The sequence below is a fragment of the Vanacampus margaritifer genome, chromosome 15, assembly GCF_051991255.1.
Source record: "Vanacampus margaritifer isolate UIUO_Vmar chromosome 15, RoL_Vmar_1.0, whole genome shotgun sequence".
NCBI lineage: Eukaryota > Metazoa > Chordata > Actinopteri > Syngnathiformes > Syngnathidae > Vanacampus > Vanacampus margaritifer.
In genome coordinates, this window is record NC_135446.1 from 13,980,079 (window position 1) to 13,998,295 (window position 18,217).

Sequence of the window (18,217 nt, forward strand, 5' to 3'; positions counted from 1 at the left end):
AGGAACTAAATATGTTTACTATTTCAAATCTTTAAGTAATGTACAACTTTTGAAATGCAAATTTACCGTTGTGACAATGTAGGCAACACTTGTGATCATAAATATCAACAACAACAACAATCTGGGCTCCTGTTAGTTTTCTTTTAACAGCCTCACTAGAAGCTGAGAGACTGAAAAAAACCCTTAACCCTTAACTTTTTTTTTTTTTTTAATTATTATCTTTAGTGATGTTTTAATGATAGATACCTTACATAAGACTATTTTTTACTCTATCATTTTACTTTCCTAGCTACACAAGAAAGAAAAATACCATTACATATACACTGCATTTAAATAAACTGACTGAACACACTCATATCACATAACATTTGCCCACAGGTAACTAGAACTGATATGGAATACGGATTTATGGTAAATAAGTATGATGTCAAACGACTATGATAAAAGCCCATCATTAATTTTGATGGGCAGCCAGTCAAAAAAGGTTTTTAATGGCAAACTAAACTAAGCAGATGTAGCTCACCAAATAGCCAACTCTAGCCAACCAAGCAAACAAAGCTATCTTACTCACAAGGACTACACAGTAGAGTAGAAAAAACTGTGTGTGTGTGTGGGGGGGGGGGGGGGCATATGGTTGTGACAGCTGTCAATCGGGCCTTGCTTCACACCGACAGCAGCGGGATTTGAAGATCTCTGGTGATCAGCAGTAATCTCACCCTAAAATGTTCTCAACATTTTTAACAATCCTTTATCAGTTCAAAAACGGAGAAAAAAAAAGAAAGCTTTATTTCTTAGGTGATCAGTATGAAAACCAAACAAACCTGATGCCGTCAGTATTTCCAATTCATTTCTATGGATGTCATCTTCCGTGTTTCCAAATTGATGCTGGGGATTTGTGAAAAGGCCTCCATGACTTCCATCTGAAAAACAAATAACTGTTCTTGATTTGTGGGATTGACAACATTGTATTTATTTTTGCAAAATAGTGTGCATGAAAACATTTAGTACAAATTAAGAGATATTAACATAGACAGCAATATAAAAAGAATGTAGTAGTATTATTTGTGTGAGCGTGTGCTCTCTAACTCTTGTTACACCAGTTCACAAATGTGTCCTGTGAACCTTAAATACCCAACGCCACTGCAGATATTAGAGAACGACAAAACAAAACAAAAAAGTGTCCAAGGTGAATAGAAAAAATTATCAAAAACGTTGAGGCTCTCCTTCAAACTGTGCTGAAACAGATTCTCAGCTTTGGTACTTCAGCGAAGGCAACATTAAGGACATCCAGTGGAAGAGCGAAGTCAAAGCAACCTGAAGAGTGAAACATTCAATCGCAATTAAAAGTAAAAATAAAAATGATATGGATCAATATATTATTTATGGAAGACTGTGTTAATTTAAATTGGCAAAGTTAGGATGTTTTTTCATAAAGTCAATGTTGGACAAGCGTGCATCTTATTATAACCAGAGTATTTGTGAACAGACAACATGACACAGGGCAAAGATATATTTACAGTTTTTTTTTTTTATTAAGAACTAACAATTTAGTTTTCGGCGGCTCCTCTTTCCAGTTTTTGAAAATATGCGTTCAACATTGGCTGGAAGGCATACTGTAACATACAGTACGCACACAAAAAAAACCATCACATTGTTTATAGTTTGGTGGCCATTAATACAAGTCAACTCTGAAGCAGCATTTGGAAGCCGTGTGACTCAGGTATCGGGTTCATTTGATCTCGAGTATAAGGTGAAGAGAAATGGAGAGATGACAGGACAGTCTCCATAATCCCTGACCACAATCTCGAATAGGGTGCTTCCGAAAGTGTCCAATGGGTGGCCTGTCTGACAAGCAGTGTGTGAGATACAGGAAATAAAACACATATTTAAATATGCGGACAAATCCAGGTTTATATTACAGCTTTTGACTGTGAAGAAAAATGTGTCCAAATCATGTTCGATTTGACAGAAGCAAATATGTCTGTATTATTAATTCACATTTCTTATGACTTTGGGGGATTTTTGTAGCCCCTTCAGACCCGCATTTTTTTCTGCTGGGCAAAATTCCTTTATTTTTTTGCTGATTTTGACTTTTTCCCCCCCACCTAAGAACATGGAATTTTTTTTTTTTTTTTGGGGGGGGGGGGTATCTCACAGTTTTTTGTTGTTATAGTGGACGTCAGGATAATATGGCTGTAACGTGTCACAGCTTATGTGCAACATTTTTAATATGAACATCATGCAAATCAACATCCAAATTATGCGTTTTATTGGTTTAGACACACGAATATGTCATGTCCACTGCAACCATCTATGGGTCTGAAGGGGATATTTCGTAAATAACTTCAATGTAAATATGACCGTAACATCCAAAAGGATACCTTTTTAAAAAAAAATCCAGGAAAATAAAAGGTTTATTATTATTATTGTTGTGTACAGTAATTCAAACAGATCATCCTTAGCAGGGGTAATACTACACTTTCTGGAATATTGTAGCTTGACATACATCATTTCTACAATTAAACAATTTATACATACATTTATGTGCAAAAATATGTGTGTGTTTTGTTTTTTTTACCTGATAATCACAAAATTCAAGTCACTCTATGACATAGATGTCGTTACACGGTAAGCACACCAAAGTATTCAGTGACTGGACAGAGTATGAACTGACTAGCTGTGAATTGTACTCAAGTGGATTTAAGGGTGGGAACGGGCCTTTCTCCGAGGCAGAAATCAAACTTCAGGTTGGAATTTCCCATCTTTTGTCTGTACACGGCATCAAACTTGTCATTCATTGACACAGTAAAGACGTCCTTCCACAGACCAACACGACCTGCACGGAGCATATATGATGAGAGGGAAGGTTAGTTGTAGTTGTTTATCACACTAAGAGACAGTAATAACAATGAAAGGGGAAAATCCATCAAAAGACAAGAAAAAAATGCAATGAAGTCCAGATCACTCCGAGAGCAGGTATTGTTGATTTTACTCACCCCTGCAAATGGACAGCGCCTCTGAACTACAGCATTGTTCAATGAGCTGGTTGCAGCTTTCCACCATAGCCTCGTGCTGAACCTTGTCACAAGATACTCCCAGGAACCAGGCTAACTGCTCCACCAATGCCCCAAGATCCTAAGAGAAGTCAGAAAAATAACCGTGGGAAATGTATGAAGTACAGATGTCACAAATGAACACAGCCTCACTGTTCAAATTAGATTAAATTCCATTATTACATGTATAGCATCAAAAGGTCATCCTCCTCACATGAGCTAATTATTAACGCATTTTGTTAGCACATGTAGCATGAGCGTGCAATTTTACCTTGTACATGTCCTCATATTTCAAGAAGAGAACATTTGAGTCCATACGATGTTCCCAGAATCCTAAAACATGCTCAAACCAGGAACCATAACCAACTACAGAGAGGGGGGGGGGACAACAACAAATGATGTACGAGTTTGCGGACAGAACAAGAACCAGAGCAGTAAATGAACGAAACGAATGTCATCTGGTAACCTCCGTACTTACGCTTGTCATTCATAAAGCGCTGGCAGAATTCCTGAAAGGTTCCTCGGTAGCTCATGGTCCGAAGAGATCGATGAAACTCAAAGTAGGATACTACCAGGTCTTTGGGGTTACGAGCCATATATATTATCTGGTGGAAAACAACAGAAGAGGAATTTGTTTTTTTTGTTTGTTTTGTTTTTTTTTGGGGGGGGGGGGGGTGCTCAGAAAGAACGAATAGATCATTATTTACATTTTTCTATTTTAGGTTTGTTCATTTTCTTGATTTTTTTTTTTTTAATATACCAGAAAAAAATTCTAGACAAATGATAGAAAGTAGGGGTGTGCCATTTTTTTTTTAGTAGGATTCAGAATTGATTTTAAATTTCCCCAAATTGATTTTATTTAAATTATTTTATACTGTCTTCCCTTTGTTTGTGTGTGCCTTTATTGGGAGCGCTGTTCATGTTGTACACAATTTGGCCACTTAGGGGCAGTGTGGTTCCACACGGTCTGATACACTGTTAAGTTGTAGCCACATTAGAGAGTTGAAGGAAAAAGTCACGATCAAGTTATTCAAATAAAAGCCGTTCTTTTGAGTGATAAAAGTGCCGCGAGTAGAGCACTAATTAGCATTAGCGAGTCAGACTGAAGTAGATCATTACGATTCCTTCAACAACTATAAATTGAAGCAAAAATCATAATCAATAAAATAATTTTGAATTAAAAATCGCTCTTAATCGAAAATTGATTCTGAATCGAATCGCACACCCAAAAATCCGAATTGAATGGAATTGTGAGACATTCAAAGTTTCCCAGCCCTAATAGAAAGTTGTACAGGATTATTTCACGATTTCTTCAAAGACAAATGTTTACAATTGAGTTAAGCGAGCCATAGTGCGTAGAAAGATTAGGGGGAAAAAATTGTAAAAACATCCAGGAGAGATAGTAGCCTTCGCCAAGGTCTAGACAACATAAGAGATGCTTTTAGGTCAAACTGACTTTTCTTTCAGTCATCCTTAACTTCGTCTCTGTCTGGACCTCTCAATGGGCATCAATTAGCTGAAAATGTGGTCATTTCTTCAAGGTGAGCTGTCGACTGCTCCACGTTGCTTTCCATCTGGTCAAGAAATGGCATCCAGTCTGGCATCCCCCCCTTATCCTGGTCTCCTCATTGAGAAGACTTGGTCCATTGTATTGAGAGTCCAGCTGATTAATTCCATGATTTTGATTTTGGAGAAAAACGCAACAGGAGGCTCGAGTGATAGCATTTAGACAAAAAAAGACTATACAAGATAAAGCCAGCGAGCAGGAAAGATAAGGGAAGAGAAAGTGTCTGCCGCCGATGAGAGCAAAGAAGAATGAATAAATGGGAAATGTATTATTACTAAATAACTCATTCCACTGTTGGCACTCAGTACTTACATAGTGGGGAAGGGCTGACTCATGCAAGAAAGCCAGAATCCATACCTGGGCTTTTCTTTTTTATTTGTTTGTTATTTTAGGCCCAAAAAATCCGGACAACTGAAATGATTAAAAAAAAAAAAAAGACTTTAAAGCTACATCTCAACACTTCATACCACATTTCTCTTCATCTTTGCAGCAAGAATCTACACTGTTCATTTGTAAAAACAGACCAAATAGACGGGACTAAAGTTCTCATTCAAATATCAAAGTCCTATTAATGCAACTTGGTAAATTCAAGGATACCAAAGAAGGGCAGCAAGGTAAGCAATACGCTGATAAGCTAGCAACTAACTGCACGATTTCAAGAGTTAAGGTTCCAAGTCTCTTTGGGTTGCAGCATAAGCTAAGAAACGACGTCACTTTTGTTGTTCTACCTGTGATGTCAGTATATTTTAACATGAGCCACTCATTTTTTATTTTTAACCTAAGAAGAAACCAAAATAAAACTGACCTTAGCTTCTCCGTTGTGCATTCCTGTGGGAAGGAACCGGTAGGGGAGATGACTTTTGATGAAACGCGGGGACGTGAGTTCCTGCAGGAATGGAAAACGTTCGTGTGAAGAGTAACAATGTGGATAGTTTTAAATTAATGTGATCCCACTTGAAATTTCAATTGGGTTTGTGACGCTAATCACAGTAAAAATTAAGATCTTATTAAAGTGCTAAAGGTGTCAGTTTTAACCTTATTGGATTTTACTACTGACCATGTTGCAACACTCCCAACCATTCATCTGCCTTGCTGACCGTTTTTTTCAATTAAGCCGGTGAGAAGCAAAATCAATGCTAACATCATTTGAAATACAATACCTTAATGATGTCCAAGCCTGGTTGAGGGTACTCTAAGACAGGTAACTGTTCATCAATGTTCATAAGGCCAATTTCATCTGGGTCGGCTCCTTGACTCACAAGATACACAACCTCTTGAAGTAGACTGGTGCCTAAAATTACAAAGCCAAAGCCATTCAAATTTGTAAAATAAATAATTAAAAGACATACACAATTCAATAATTTATTGCACAATTTTTTTTGCAAAAAAAAAAATAATAATATTGTGGGGGTCTACTTAAGATTTTTGTTTACGACAGGGAAAACAACATATGAAATAAGGGGCAGCCCAAGAGTGTAAAATTAGGGGGGCATCTGACGTTTGCAATTATTGTATTACATGTACATTGGTGAAGGAGATGTTGTTTACCTGATTTGGGGTATGTAATAATCCATATGTCGCTCCCTCTGAGGGAGAAGTTGGCGATTTCCTCCATCTTTCCTCTGCAGAAAGGCGGCAACCGAATCCCATCAAATTCAAAGTATTTGCTGTCATACTCAATCGGTGTACTTGGCGTATTTACTTCGCTCTCTGCCATCGTACAGCGAAATTAGCTCTTAATTCCAGTTTCGGATGAAAAGGAGTGACGCATCGGATGTTGCGGCCGATGGAGGTTGCGGAGCTTCTTCACAGCTTCCAGGGCGAATCAAATTCAAGAAAAGTGACGTAGCGCGTCTCATCAGTCCTCTTGCAAGACTCAAAGATGCGTGCACCTGCGCATATTCCCTTGCTATTACAAAAACACACCGGTATTATACATCATATATCTTTCCCATGCAGTCCGACATCATGAGCTATAGTCACACCCTCTGACGTTATAAATACTCGTTCATTCACCAAATGCCTTAGACGCTTAAAAATAAGTAGTTTTAAATACAACGATTCCAAATAGGAACATCCTCTTTAAGTATGATTGACATGATCTGTAACATGTCTGTCATTAAACTACATTTCCCTTTGTGTGAACAGCAAATGTACAAATAAAGCAATAACAACATTTTAAAAAACAATAGAGGGTATTCATAATCGCTTTTCACATCTGGGCAATTTTGCATTCATCTAAAATGTATATTTGTGTAACGTGAGCTTGTAGTACTTGGGGAAGGCCATGGAGAGATCTCAACATTATTTATAAAGCACTAATTAAAAACAATAACAAATGTAGATATAGAAATATAAATAAAACACTGAACATAATGCACTTAAGACAGACAGACCAGGGCCATCAAATTTATGGTCAGTGGGCCAGAACTAACCCATGAAGGTGTCCAACTCGGACCACAGGTATTACAATTTATCATAACTCATTCGCTGCTATTTTTTAGATTGCCATTGTTTCCCCACCCAATAAAAGTAACTGTTGTTGCTTATTGTGTCCACTGGAGAGCGCATTTTGAAATTGGCTGTTTGTTTGACACGCGTAACGCACTTGTGAACGATAAAATATACCAAGTTTCAGGAGTAAATCAAGTCTACTTCATATAAAATGCTGTAGAAATATTTCAAGACTGAAGAGTGCTAAATGACGGCCCACATTTTAAGTTCAAAAGAGGTGGGTTTGGATAGAACCTTCTCATGGCTTTTGCACTACTACATGACAAAAATAGTTAAAATATCAGGGCTACATTTTTTAGAAGTTGATTTTAATTTATAAAGTGTAATTTTAAAAATGTTCTGAGTTAAAGGGTGTCCAGATCTGTAGTATGTGTTATTTCACAGTTGATCTCATTGTGTTAGATTAACTGTGCAGGCGGCTCTCTCTCCCTCTCGTTTAAGTTTATTTTTTTGGTTCTTATTTTACTTTTTTGGTAAAGTATTCGACGAGTTATGATGAATTTGTTCAGGCCAATAGTAACCACACAAGAGCTCGCCGGGTACTATACTACCTACCGGTTAAAGATGGCGACTAGTTCCGAACAGACCCTAGATAAGCACTCAATCCCTCAAGCCACCGTGCCTACGTGACGGCCATGTTTGCAGGGGCCTGGACATTGAATTTACGCCGTAGCCTGTACATTTTCCACTCAATTTTCACAGTTTACTCTTTTTTTTTTGTCAACGTCAAAACGTGTGCTAGCAATGCATCAATACAAACCCGGAAGCTTCCCTAACACACACACACACACCCGTTGACGACATTGCCCCTCCTTGCTCAGCTATTGGGACGCGTCTTAAAAGGGGCGTGTCGTATTAAGTCATCTCTACGGGTAAAAATAATTCTACTCACTTCCGGGTTCCACTAAAGTGGAAAAATAGATCATTGCTGTAAAAATGTCAACAATTGCTGGCAAATCTTTAATAATGGACGAAGATGAAGAATTTAAAACCTTTGAAATTGTATACCATAACGCATTGCAAGGGTCAGCGATACCTGAAACTTACTGGAGGAGCCTCTACCATAAACTCACCAACGAGGTCAGTGATAAGTTTTCGTTGTCCCCGTAAAGTACTATACCACGTGGTAACGTCAGCGATCAATTAACGTCACTGCCGTGTTTTGTAATAAGGGTCTACCAACAGTTCATATGAAATAACACATAATTTGCTGTTTATCTTAGATCAAATACAAAGTGTGAATGAATAGAGACTACGGCACACGTTACTCGTGTTGGGCAACATGCTGCACGCCTAGCTGTGTAGGTTAACAAAGCATTTTTTTTTTCTCACGTGGTGAAAATCCACTCCTTTCTTTGTTGCTAGCAATGCTTTAGTACAGTAGCAACTAAAGCAACGTGACAAGTGGCCGCCATCTTGGTGGAATTATCTTAATAATAATAATACATAAATACAATGATGGAATGAGCAATTAAAACGAAAGTCCTCCATATCAAATACATTCAATATAAAAAATTATTTACCAAAGCACATGACAATATACAGCCCGCACTCCTCTTCACATGAATAATGTTCCATTTGTGCTATTTAAATCCAGTTTTAGGGCAAGTGACAGTTTGAAACATCCCAGTAATTCTCCAGAGTTGACTGGGAGCACACCAACATTTTTAGCTGAATCATTTCAGCTAATTGAAAAAGGGCTTCCCTGCGTAAACTGGAGGGCATTAAGTATGCCCACACCTGAAATAAATAGACATACAAATCCCTCCACCTCGATAAGGTGACGGCTCAGGGAGGGCAGGTCTCATATTGTTTACACTAGTAAACAAGCTTTATTTATATAGCGCTTTTTACAGACAGAAGTCACAAAGCGCTTCTCAGAGGACAGCCTCATGCAAAGCTATATATATATATTCTTTTCCTGACAGATTTACGATGCTGGTGAGGTGTTTGGAATCATCCGAATTCAAGAAAATGATGACAATGGTGTTAAGAATGGCATGGATGAGGACAAGCCTGGAACAATGACGCACTCCAAAGTGGTTGTTACCTGCAAGAGTGGACTGCAAGCTTCACAGCCTACAAGGTATAGCCAACATGTCTTGTTATAGTACATATATTGCATTCCAAATTATTATGCAGATAGTTTTGGATTTTTATTTTATAGTTTTGGATTATACTTAGTTTTTCAAATGTAGTAATTTTTTTTAATTTGTTTTCAGAGCTGATTTATTAGTTTTTTTTCTCCAAAAATGCTGTTTTTGTTGGGTGTATTTCTCATGTGCAAGTTTAAAGAAAACACCGCGGTAAGTATTGTGTAGTAAAAATTAGAAGTACAAATATTTTAAAAACATTCACAAATCAAATACCACAGGTACTGTGTAAAAGTCCACATACTTTGAAGTACAATAAGTGCAGTACTGTCATCTCCAGAGCATAGTTTATCTTCTTTTTAAGTCATTAAAACCTTTGCAAACGATAAACCAAATATGTGTTTGTTTTTTAAAATATTGCAATATATATAGTATTGCACATAGCATAGAGTAAAAGATGCAATGTCTTATCCATGTGTTCAAAATAAATTATTTTGTTAGGGGCATCATTTTTGTCCAAGCCCATTTCATTATTATTATTGTTATTATTATTATTATTCAATTGACCCACAAATAAAAAGCAATGCCAGATTTTTATTGGTTAAATTTCACTATTATTTTTTTTTAATTTATCAACTTTTGTCAGTTACCGTTTATACATTTTATTTGAGAATTGTTTTTTCTGCAGAACTTATTCAAGGAACTTTAGAGTTTTGAATGAGCTTTTAACTGAAACACATTTAAACCCACGTGCAACACCTTGTGTCTGCAGTATTTTCCTGGTGGACCACGCTTGGACATACCGTGTTGATCATGCTCGTCAGCAGCTGGAGCAGATTCCTGGCCTGTTGCCCAGAATGGCCTCCCTCATGGGCTTGGACTTAAGTGGGAAGAAGAGCGATGCTGATGGAGTAGAGCTGGTGATGGAGCACATGTGGCTGTACAACCAGACCTATCAACTTTCACAAGGGGTACATAGAAAATAACATCGGCAATATGTGGCGGAATACTGTAGATAAGGCCATGCACTTGTTTTCTATTCCTAATATGATGTGATGTTTAGTGTGCGGAGGAGAAGATTCCAGTGTGGTACATCATGGATGAGTTTGGCTCTCAAGTGCATCACTCTGACAAGCCAAGCTGTGGCATGGCGCCCTTCTTCTTTGCCGAGGCCCAAGCAGCCTTTACTGTACTCTGGCCGCTCAGAGACCTGGAAGAGGGAGGTGATGGCAAACACACCCATACACATCACAGATTAGGGATGAAACATCTGGAATGTTCCAGATGGTTACACTGCAATCTGTAAATCAATGGAAAGCATCTTACTAGGCTTTCAGAAAATACATATATTTCAATTTTTTAAATTTGACCCAAGCGATCTGTTTTGTGCTAGAGGGTTACATATGACAAAAACTGCCTTATTTTTCCCTTTATTTATTTACTTTTACTGTAAACTCCCCCTTGAAATGTACCTTCCTACATGTATGAATTTGAACACATTTCCCTGTGTAAAATTAGGAGATAAATGGTTTACTCATTTTGAATTATTTCATTTCAGATGAAATAACCCGTGACTTTGCATATGGTGAATCGGACCCTCTAGTTAGGCAGTGCCGTTTGTTACCATGGATACCTGCTGATCTACAAGGAGTTTGTCAAAATACCACAGAGCCAGCAGATTCATACTATGAGGTGGGGAGCGTTACTGTGTTGAATGCATAAGTTCTTATTTTCTTAAATTCAAATTCCATTTAATTATTCAATGCATGGGTTCTCACTGTTGTGTCTGCTATATCTAGATCGTTTTTCAGGAAAACAAAGAGCAACTTCCTGTGGAAATTCATCCCTCACCACTACCCAAGGACAGAATACTTAAGTATGTACAAACTCAATTCCCAAAAAGTTGGGACACTATACAAATTGTGAATAAAAACTGAATGCATTTATGTGGAACTGCCAAATTTCAACATTTTGTTCAGAATAGAACATAGATGACAGGTCAAAAATTTAAACTTAGAAAATGTATCATTTTAAGGGGGAAATATGTTGATTGAAAATTTCATGGTGCCAACAAATTTAAAAAAAAGAAAGAAAGAAAAGTCAATTGCACTTATTAAAAAAAAAAACAGCTGGAAGACCAGTTACCACTAATGAGTTCCATTGGCAACTTGATTGCAGTATAAAAAGAGCTTCTCGGAGTGGCAGTTTCTCTCAGAAGCGAAGATGGGTAGAGAAACACCAATTTCTCCAATGTTGCACAGAAAGATAGTGGAGAAATATCAGAAAGGTGTTTGCCAGCGAAAAATTGCAAAAAGGTTGAAGTAATCATCGTGTGGCATGTGCAGCCTCCACATCTGGAACGGCATCGTCAATGCAGAAAGGTATATTCCGATTGGAGAACAACATATGCTCCCATCCAAGCATCATCACTTTCAGAGAAGATCTTGCATTTCTCAACACGATAATGCCAGACCACATTGCAGCATCAATTACAACACCATGGCTGCGTAGGAAAAGAGTATTGAAATGGCCAGCCTCCAGTCCACTTCTTTTCACCTATAGAGCACATTTGGGCGCATCATACCACCATGGAATTTGAAATCAACAGTTTTCCATTAAAATGCTACATTTTCTCAGCTTAAACTTTTGACCTGTTCTCTATGTTCTATTCAGAATAAAATATTAAAATGTGGCACTTCCACATAATTGCATTCAGGTTTTAATTCACAATTTGTATCGCGTCCAAACTTTTTTTAGAATTGGGTTTGTTTATCAACATTATGACATGTCAGCATATCTCAAGGTTGCCTTGCATAGGCTTACTTTTCTACTGTTTTCAACTTTGTTTCCAGGGTGTACTCTGAAATGTCCCAAGTGATTAACAACTTGAAGCATGCACGTTTCCAGATGACAGAGAATGAGGAGGAGGCGGACATTATTTGGAGCTACAACCACATCAAAGACTACAGGTTGGGAAAAGAGTTACACACTTTCATCACGATACACAGAGTGAATTTTAGTTCATCCGATTTCTTCGCACCCATGTAGAATACGCCCCACAAAGTGCCTATTGCATTTTTATCCAATGCTTCAGCCCGAAATTCCGCAATTGCTTTATGGAACTACACGCTTTCCTCTGTAAAAAAAAAAGATTGTAACGTCTTACTTTCTGACAGAAAGCTCAGCGTGGAGCGACCTCATGTCCTGCTTAACCAGTTTCCCTGTGAAAACCTCATCACTGTGAAGGATTGCCTCGCTGCCGTGGCCCGGAGAGAAAAGGCTGCTTCCGATGTCATACCCGAGACTTACAACCTCCAGACAGAGCTTCCACAGTTCATAAGGCACTATCAAGAGCGACAACAAAGGTTGGTATTTTTTAATGTTTTTTTTTTTTTTTTACATCAACAATTACTGTGTGTTTACTGGTGCCAACAACATCATCAGATCACATGCAGGTTAGTGGTTTACAAAGCCAGATAAATACCAGATCTGATGTCTTAGTGAATTAATATTTAATTCATCGCGGGGAAATAAAAATAAAAGTTTTTTTTTTTTGCTTGTTTTGTATTTATTTATTGTTACAACCAACATGAGATTTTGTTTTTATTTTAGTGGCCAAGATAACAACTGGATATGTAAGCCATGGAATTTGGCCCGTGGAATGGACATGCACGTTACCAACAATTTGAACTACATAATTCGACAGCGAGAGAGTACACCAAAGGTATTGCTGGCCCAAACTAGCCGGTGTTACAATGCATTGTATACAGAAAGAAACAGTCATGTTTGTTCCCCCTCACAAATCGAAAAATGATTACACTATCATTCCATAGAATTTTAGGACCTTAACTTATCATATGAAATACAAGACATTTTGAGCACTCTATTTCAAGAGTATAATTTTTCCCCCCTTTAAAACCTTGACATATATGATCTGACACATGCATTGCACGGATAATCCATTAGAGGGCAGTATCACCAAGCTTTTCCAGCGACCTTGTAAGATGGCCCCAATTGAGAAATGAGAGACACCTACACTTATTAATAGTGGGAGTAGTAGTTCTGATTTTTGGAAATACTAATATGTTTGATATGTCTGTTTATTATTATATTTTTGACAGCTTTAAATGTACAAATTTAATGCATTGTGACCGGATGTATTAAATATGATGCATATCAAAATTCAAATGTGGAAGTTGATTTTCCCCCAAAATTTTTGGGGTTTGTACAAAAGGACCAATCAATACTCTATTTACAAATAATTATTTATTCTATATTTCATGGTTCAGGCTTTATAAGGCTAAACAAATCTAAAAGCTGTAAATTAAAACTATAACCATCCATAAATATCCTGACTGTTGAAACATTTCACTGAACGGCAACTGGGCTATTGTATTGTGTCACACACTTTGCTTGTTTTATAAATTACAAACTAGGAATTCATTTAGGACTTGGAATATCATAACACTATTAACCCGCAGCATCTGTAAGAATTTATCTAGAATTTATTTTTTATTTATTTTTTTACTTCAGGTTGTGTGTAAATACATCGAGAACCCGGTGCTGTTCGAGAGGGAGGACGTTGGACTGGTCAAGTTTGACATCCGTTACATGTTGATGCTACGCTCTGTGAACCCTCTGCGTCTCTATGCCTACAATGTCTTCTGGTTGCGCTTTGCAAATAGGTACTGTATACTTCTACAGTGGATGTAAAAAAATAAAAAAAATAAACTTTTTTAATGATATTTTGTGATGTGTAAAAAATTTGAGGCCCAGATTCAAAAAGTACAATTGGGAAAATCAGATGCTAGTTTTGACTTAGTCATGCGCCTAATTATGTGTGAGACGAGTAAAAGCGCACAAATTTACGGTAACATCCTGCTTTGTTGAGCTCAATGTGAAAGGCACACGCTTTCTGTATGTTGTACTGTATATGCTATAGCAAACATTTTTCTGAACCTCTTCAGACCTTTCTCCCTGGACCATTTTGATGACTACCAGAAACATTTTACTGTCATGAACTATACAGAGGGTGTGGAGCTAAAGCAGGTACTTTTCAATGCGTTTTAAACAAAGTGTTTCTTTATGTTTCTTCATGTTCTCATTATCACATAGTTGCTATGCTTTGCGATGATCTCTGTCTCCAGGTTCACTATAATGAGTTCATCCCCATGTTTGAAAAACAGTACCCCCAATATACATGGAAGGAAGTGGAAGTAAGTGACTTAAATCTACTGAACTTTCATGATGGGATATAGGAATCAAGGGGGGGGGGGTGTTCTGTTGCATTATTATTATATATATTTTTTTGTATTTGACTCGATTTCAGTCTGGGCTAGTTGGAGTCATTAAAAGTCAAACTAAATCAGTTTTTGTTTCACAATAAGGCCTACCGTGAACAACACTACCCTTACTAGCCTCTATAATAATAACGTTGTGCCGATTGTGAAAAACAACTAAGCCATTTTAACTATATTATTGTTAGCTAGACTAAGTGCAATTTCTGCAGAAATTGCATGGGAATGCTAATAGCTGAATGCTAAGCCGAATGCTTATGAAGTACAGTAAATTAAAAGATCAATTATGTGAAAATTCCAAAGTATTAATTGTAGTTGAAAGATAAATGAATAAGAAACACTTGAACCCAGGGGGCGAGAATTTTTGAAGCAAGTTGAAATTTATATGGAAAAGTGTTATCTAAAAGTACCCTCCATTCATTTAGATGGAAAAGTGGAACTAATGAGATCCAATGGAAAAATGCACCAAAATAAATAAATAAAATAACTCAATAGCGCCACCTAGGCATGCAGTACTATTCTCCATTCATTTACATGGGAAAGTGGAACTATGATAAGTCAGTTGGTATACATTTATATCCCTTAGCACAATTGCCATGGATATATTATTTGCAATGTACATTCGGAGGTGGGATTCGAACCCACGACCTCCTGGTTACTGGACAAGGCAATTTACCAAGTGCACCACTGAACAGTATAAGAAAGCTGGTAATGATGGTCAGTTGTATGTATGGAAGTGGGCGGGGAAAGTGGGACTTAGAAAAAGCTCAAGGTCAGTCCCATTGCAAATTAATGGGGAAAAGTTGATATTTAACGTTAACTTGTGTCAATACTGTAAGTAATGTGGAATCCGACGATAAATACCCCGGAAGGCGTGAATTTTTGAAGCAAGTTGAAATTTGATCGGTGTAAATCGGATGTATTATGTGGGAGTTATTGCACGGCAAAAAAAGTGAGGGGAATGAAATGCTGTAATACAAGTAAGAATAATAAAAGCATACAAGATAAGTAAAATACAAATATCACGAGACAACATCGACGAATGGGCAACGTGGAGAAGCTAATAGGAGCAATCACGAGAGTAACGCAATGTGGTGGCAATAAGGACGATAAAAAACGCAGCGTCTTCCTTCTGTTTCTCCCGTGTCTAAATTCCCGGCTAATGATAATGACAAGTCAGTGCGATACAGGAGACTCCGCCCACAAAGATCAAACAACTACAAGTAGTTTGGCAAGTACTTTCTTGAGAATCTTGGACAAAACTGGAGGTTAGATAGCAGTCTACTAGCTGACATCATCTGAATCAGGCAGACTAAAACCTTATAATCATTTTGAATATAGCAGTGGACAAGTACGTCATAATTCTTTTCCTCCTCTCAGGCACAATTGTTTGAAGCGTTCAAGAGGCTCTTCCAGGCTTCTTCATCGCGGCCTGCCCCATATGGTATCTGTTCGTACCTGTCCTCCCGAGCAATTTATGCTGTCGACCTCATGCTGAAGTGGAGAACGGAAGACAATGGCAAGTATTTGATCGGTTCTTTGTAGATTGGTGGGAATAGAAACATCTATTAAAAGCAAGCGTATGCTTTTCATTGGTGCTCCTTATGGTGGATCATATTGAGTCACAAATTGTTCTTATTTCGTCATTAGCTTTGAAAAGTTGTACATTTTAAAGTGGAAGCAATACTTGGGATCAGAAAGATTTGCAGCTACTTGAGCATTGCCAGAAGACTGACTTGTTTTTTTGTTTTTACATCCTTTCTACTTTTTCTTACTGCTTGTTGCATTTATGATGCAATTTCAATCTAGTGAGAGGAATGTATGTGTAACGTAATGAAACAAATGCCCGTCTTGTTTTAAATTCACGGCAGGTGAGCGAATCATGATTCCTCAGATTCTTGAGTTCAACTTCAGCCCAGACTGCCACCGGGCCTGCCTCTACCACCCGGACTTCTACAACCACATGTTCCAGACACTCTTCTTGGACGAGCCTGAAGGCTGCCCTGTTACACAGATTGCATGATCACGTTACGCACTACATCGCACAGTCAAGATTTCCAACCTCTCCTTCTCCGCCATCTGCTCATTTCCTTTGTAAAGCTGAAGGTGGTTTGTTTCATTGTGCTTTTGGAAAATAAACATACAAATGACAAGGTTGTCAAAAGTACAGATATTCCATTCGTGATTCCAAAGAAAAAAATACATCATTTTAAAGGCACACCTATAAATCCCAATACAGTACTTTTCCTTAAAATTGCACGACATAATTTTGTAACTCTCACAGCACATCCCTGTCTCATTCTGAAACAAACACGCACAACACAGTGTAAGGCTTCTTATTCAGTGGTATTGTCAAGCGCTAATGTAGAAATTTCAGGATTTTGTCTGCTCCGCTGTATCGCTGAGGCAAATACTGCACTCTATTGTACAGTGCACCCCCCCCCCCCCTTGAACAATATGTCAATGAACACAAAAACAATTTCCAAAATGATGACAAGACTAAACTTATATAACATTTGTTTGACTTATAACATGAAAATAAGGTTAATAATATGAATTAGAGAACAACATTTTCAGTTTTACTCAAATAAGTGTGTTGCAAAAATGAGTACACCCCACAGAACGTCGCTGGAGTTAAGCTCAAAAAGCCCAAATTTTAGACTACAAGTGTCTACAAGTGAGTCTCATTATTCATTACACAGGTGTCAAACAGACAGTTGATTATAAATGGTTGTTACTTAAAGAAACACTTTCCCACTTGTTTTTGTATTCTTTGAGATATTGTTTAAAACTTTACTTTTCAAAGGTTAAAGAATATTCCTTTGCGGGGTGACTTCATAAGACAAAACTTAAAAATACTACGGGCCCTCCCAAGTTCAATGAGATGAAGAAATACTTACAGCTGAACAGTTACTCACTACTTTTGGGTCCCCAACAGGCGTCGATCTTTTTGCTGCTGCAGTCTGTAAGTGGCCATAGACGCAGTTAAAATATTTGTCATTTTTGGTAACTTGACAATAAACTTTTTAATTTTTAACGTTTTCCTTTCTAGTCTCGCTCACTGCTGTCGCTTCGCGCCATTCCGCCCTGTTCTTTTGGCGCATGCACATGCGCAGTAAGATGGACTGCTCCATTAGTGGAAACTGAGGGGGGGTGGGGGCAAGATACATACGACACAAGAAGCCTTCTGCTGGCATTTTAGCGAAATTATTTGGATCAAAAACATAATTATTGTACGTAAATAAGTAAAAACTGTATTGGCCATTAGGGTATGAGGAATTTTATGGGGCCCTCTATTAACGTGAGGCCCTAGGCAACTGCCTAGGTTTGCCTAATGGTAAGTTCGCCTACTTGTATACATTATTTATATTCAACATTTTTACATGTTTTGTAAACGGTTTTGTTCAAATTAACTAAATAGTTAGTTTCTAAAGTTGTTTATTTGCCTAGAAAAATTATTTGCTGGAAAAGAAAAAAAAAACTCGAAGTCAAGTGTTTCCGGTAGAGGTCACGTGTTTCCAGTGGTTCCACTCGCCCACCGTCTGCAGCTCGACACTTATGACCGCAGTTGGCCACTCGCCTGCTCTTAAATTGCATTCGTAAGTTTCACCACTAGATGACACCCTTGTACTATTTTTTTTCAGCTCTTGACCTTTTACCTTTCTTTAATAATGGGAGGTTTCCTTGGTGATA

The 18,217-nt window shown here is 37.7% G+C and overlaps 2 protein-coding genes across 7 annotated transcripts; one reads left to right on the forward strand and one right to left on the reverse strand.

Moving 5' to 3' along the window:
* Positions 1–1,137: 1,137 nt before the first annotated feature.
* Positions 1,138–17,625, reverse strand: sult4a1 (sulfotransferase family 4A, member 1). 6 transcript variants are annotated; one of them, XM_077543179.1, is made up of 9 exons: positions 10,031–10,166; positions 6,323–6,529; positions 6,169–6,242; positions 5,781–5,911; positions 5,426–5,506; positions 3,532–3,658; positions 3,325–3,419; positions 2,997–3,135; positions 1,138–2,836 (listed from the first exon to the last, which is right to left on the reverse strand). In XM_077543179.1, the coding sequence occupies exons 3-9, from the start codon at positions 6,233–6,235 to the stop codon at positions 2,691–2,693; spliced, it is 786 nt and encodes a 261-aa protein (XP_077399305.1). In that variant the 5' UTR covers positions 6,236–6,242; positions 6,323–6,529; positions 10,031–10,166; the 3' UTR covers positions 1,138–2,690. The 6 variants fall into 6 exon arrangements, with proteins under 6 accessions (XP_077399305.1, XP_077399306.1, XP_077399302.1 ...); XM_077543180.1 differs by lacking the exon at positions 6,323–6,529 and having other exon boundaries at positions 10,031–10,178; XM_077543176.1 differs by lacking the exon at positions 10,031–10,166 and adding an exon at positions 17,425–17,625 and having other exon boundaries at positions 1,140–2,836; positions 6,169–6,529.
* Positions 8,011–16,693, forward strand: ttll12 (tubulin tyrosine ligase-like family, member 12). The gene is made up of 14 exons (XM_077543171.1): positions 8,011–8,214; positions 9,063–9,220; positions 10,000–10,198; positions 10,291–10,450; positions 10,786–10,919; positions 11,027–11,103; positions 12,080–12,196; positions 12,404–12,592; positions 12,840–12,951; positions 13,761–13,912; positions 14,195–14,276; positions 14,375–14,443; positions 15,905–16,043; positions 16,396–16,693. The coding sequence occupies exons 1-14, from the start codon at positions 8,071–8,073 to the stop codon at positions 16,545–16,547; spliced, it is 1,884 nt and encodes a 627-aa protein (XP_077399297.1). The 5' UTR covers positions 8,011–8,070; the 3' UTR covers positions 16,548–16,693.
* Positions 17,626–18,217: the final 592 nt, after the last annotated feature.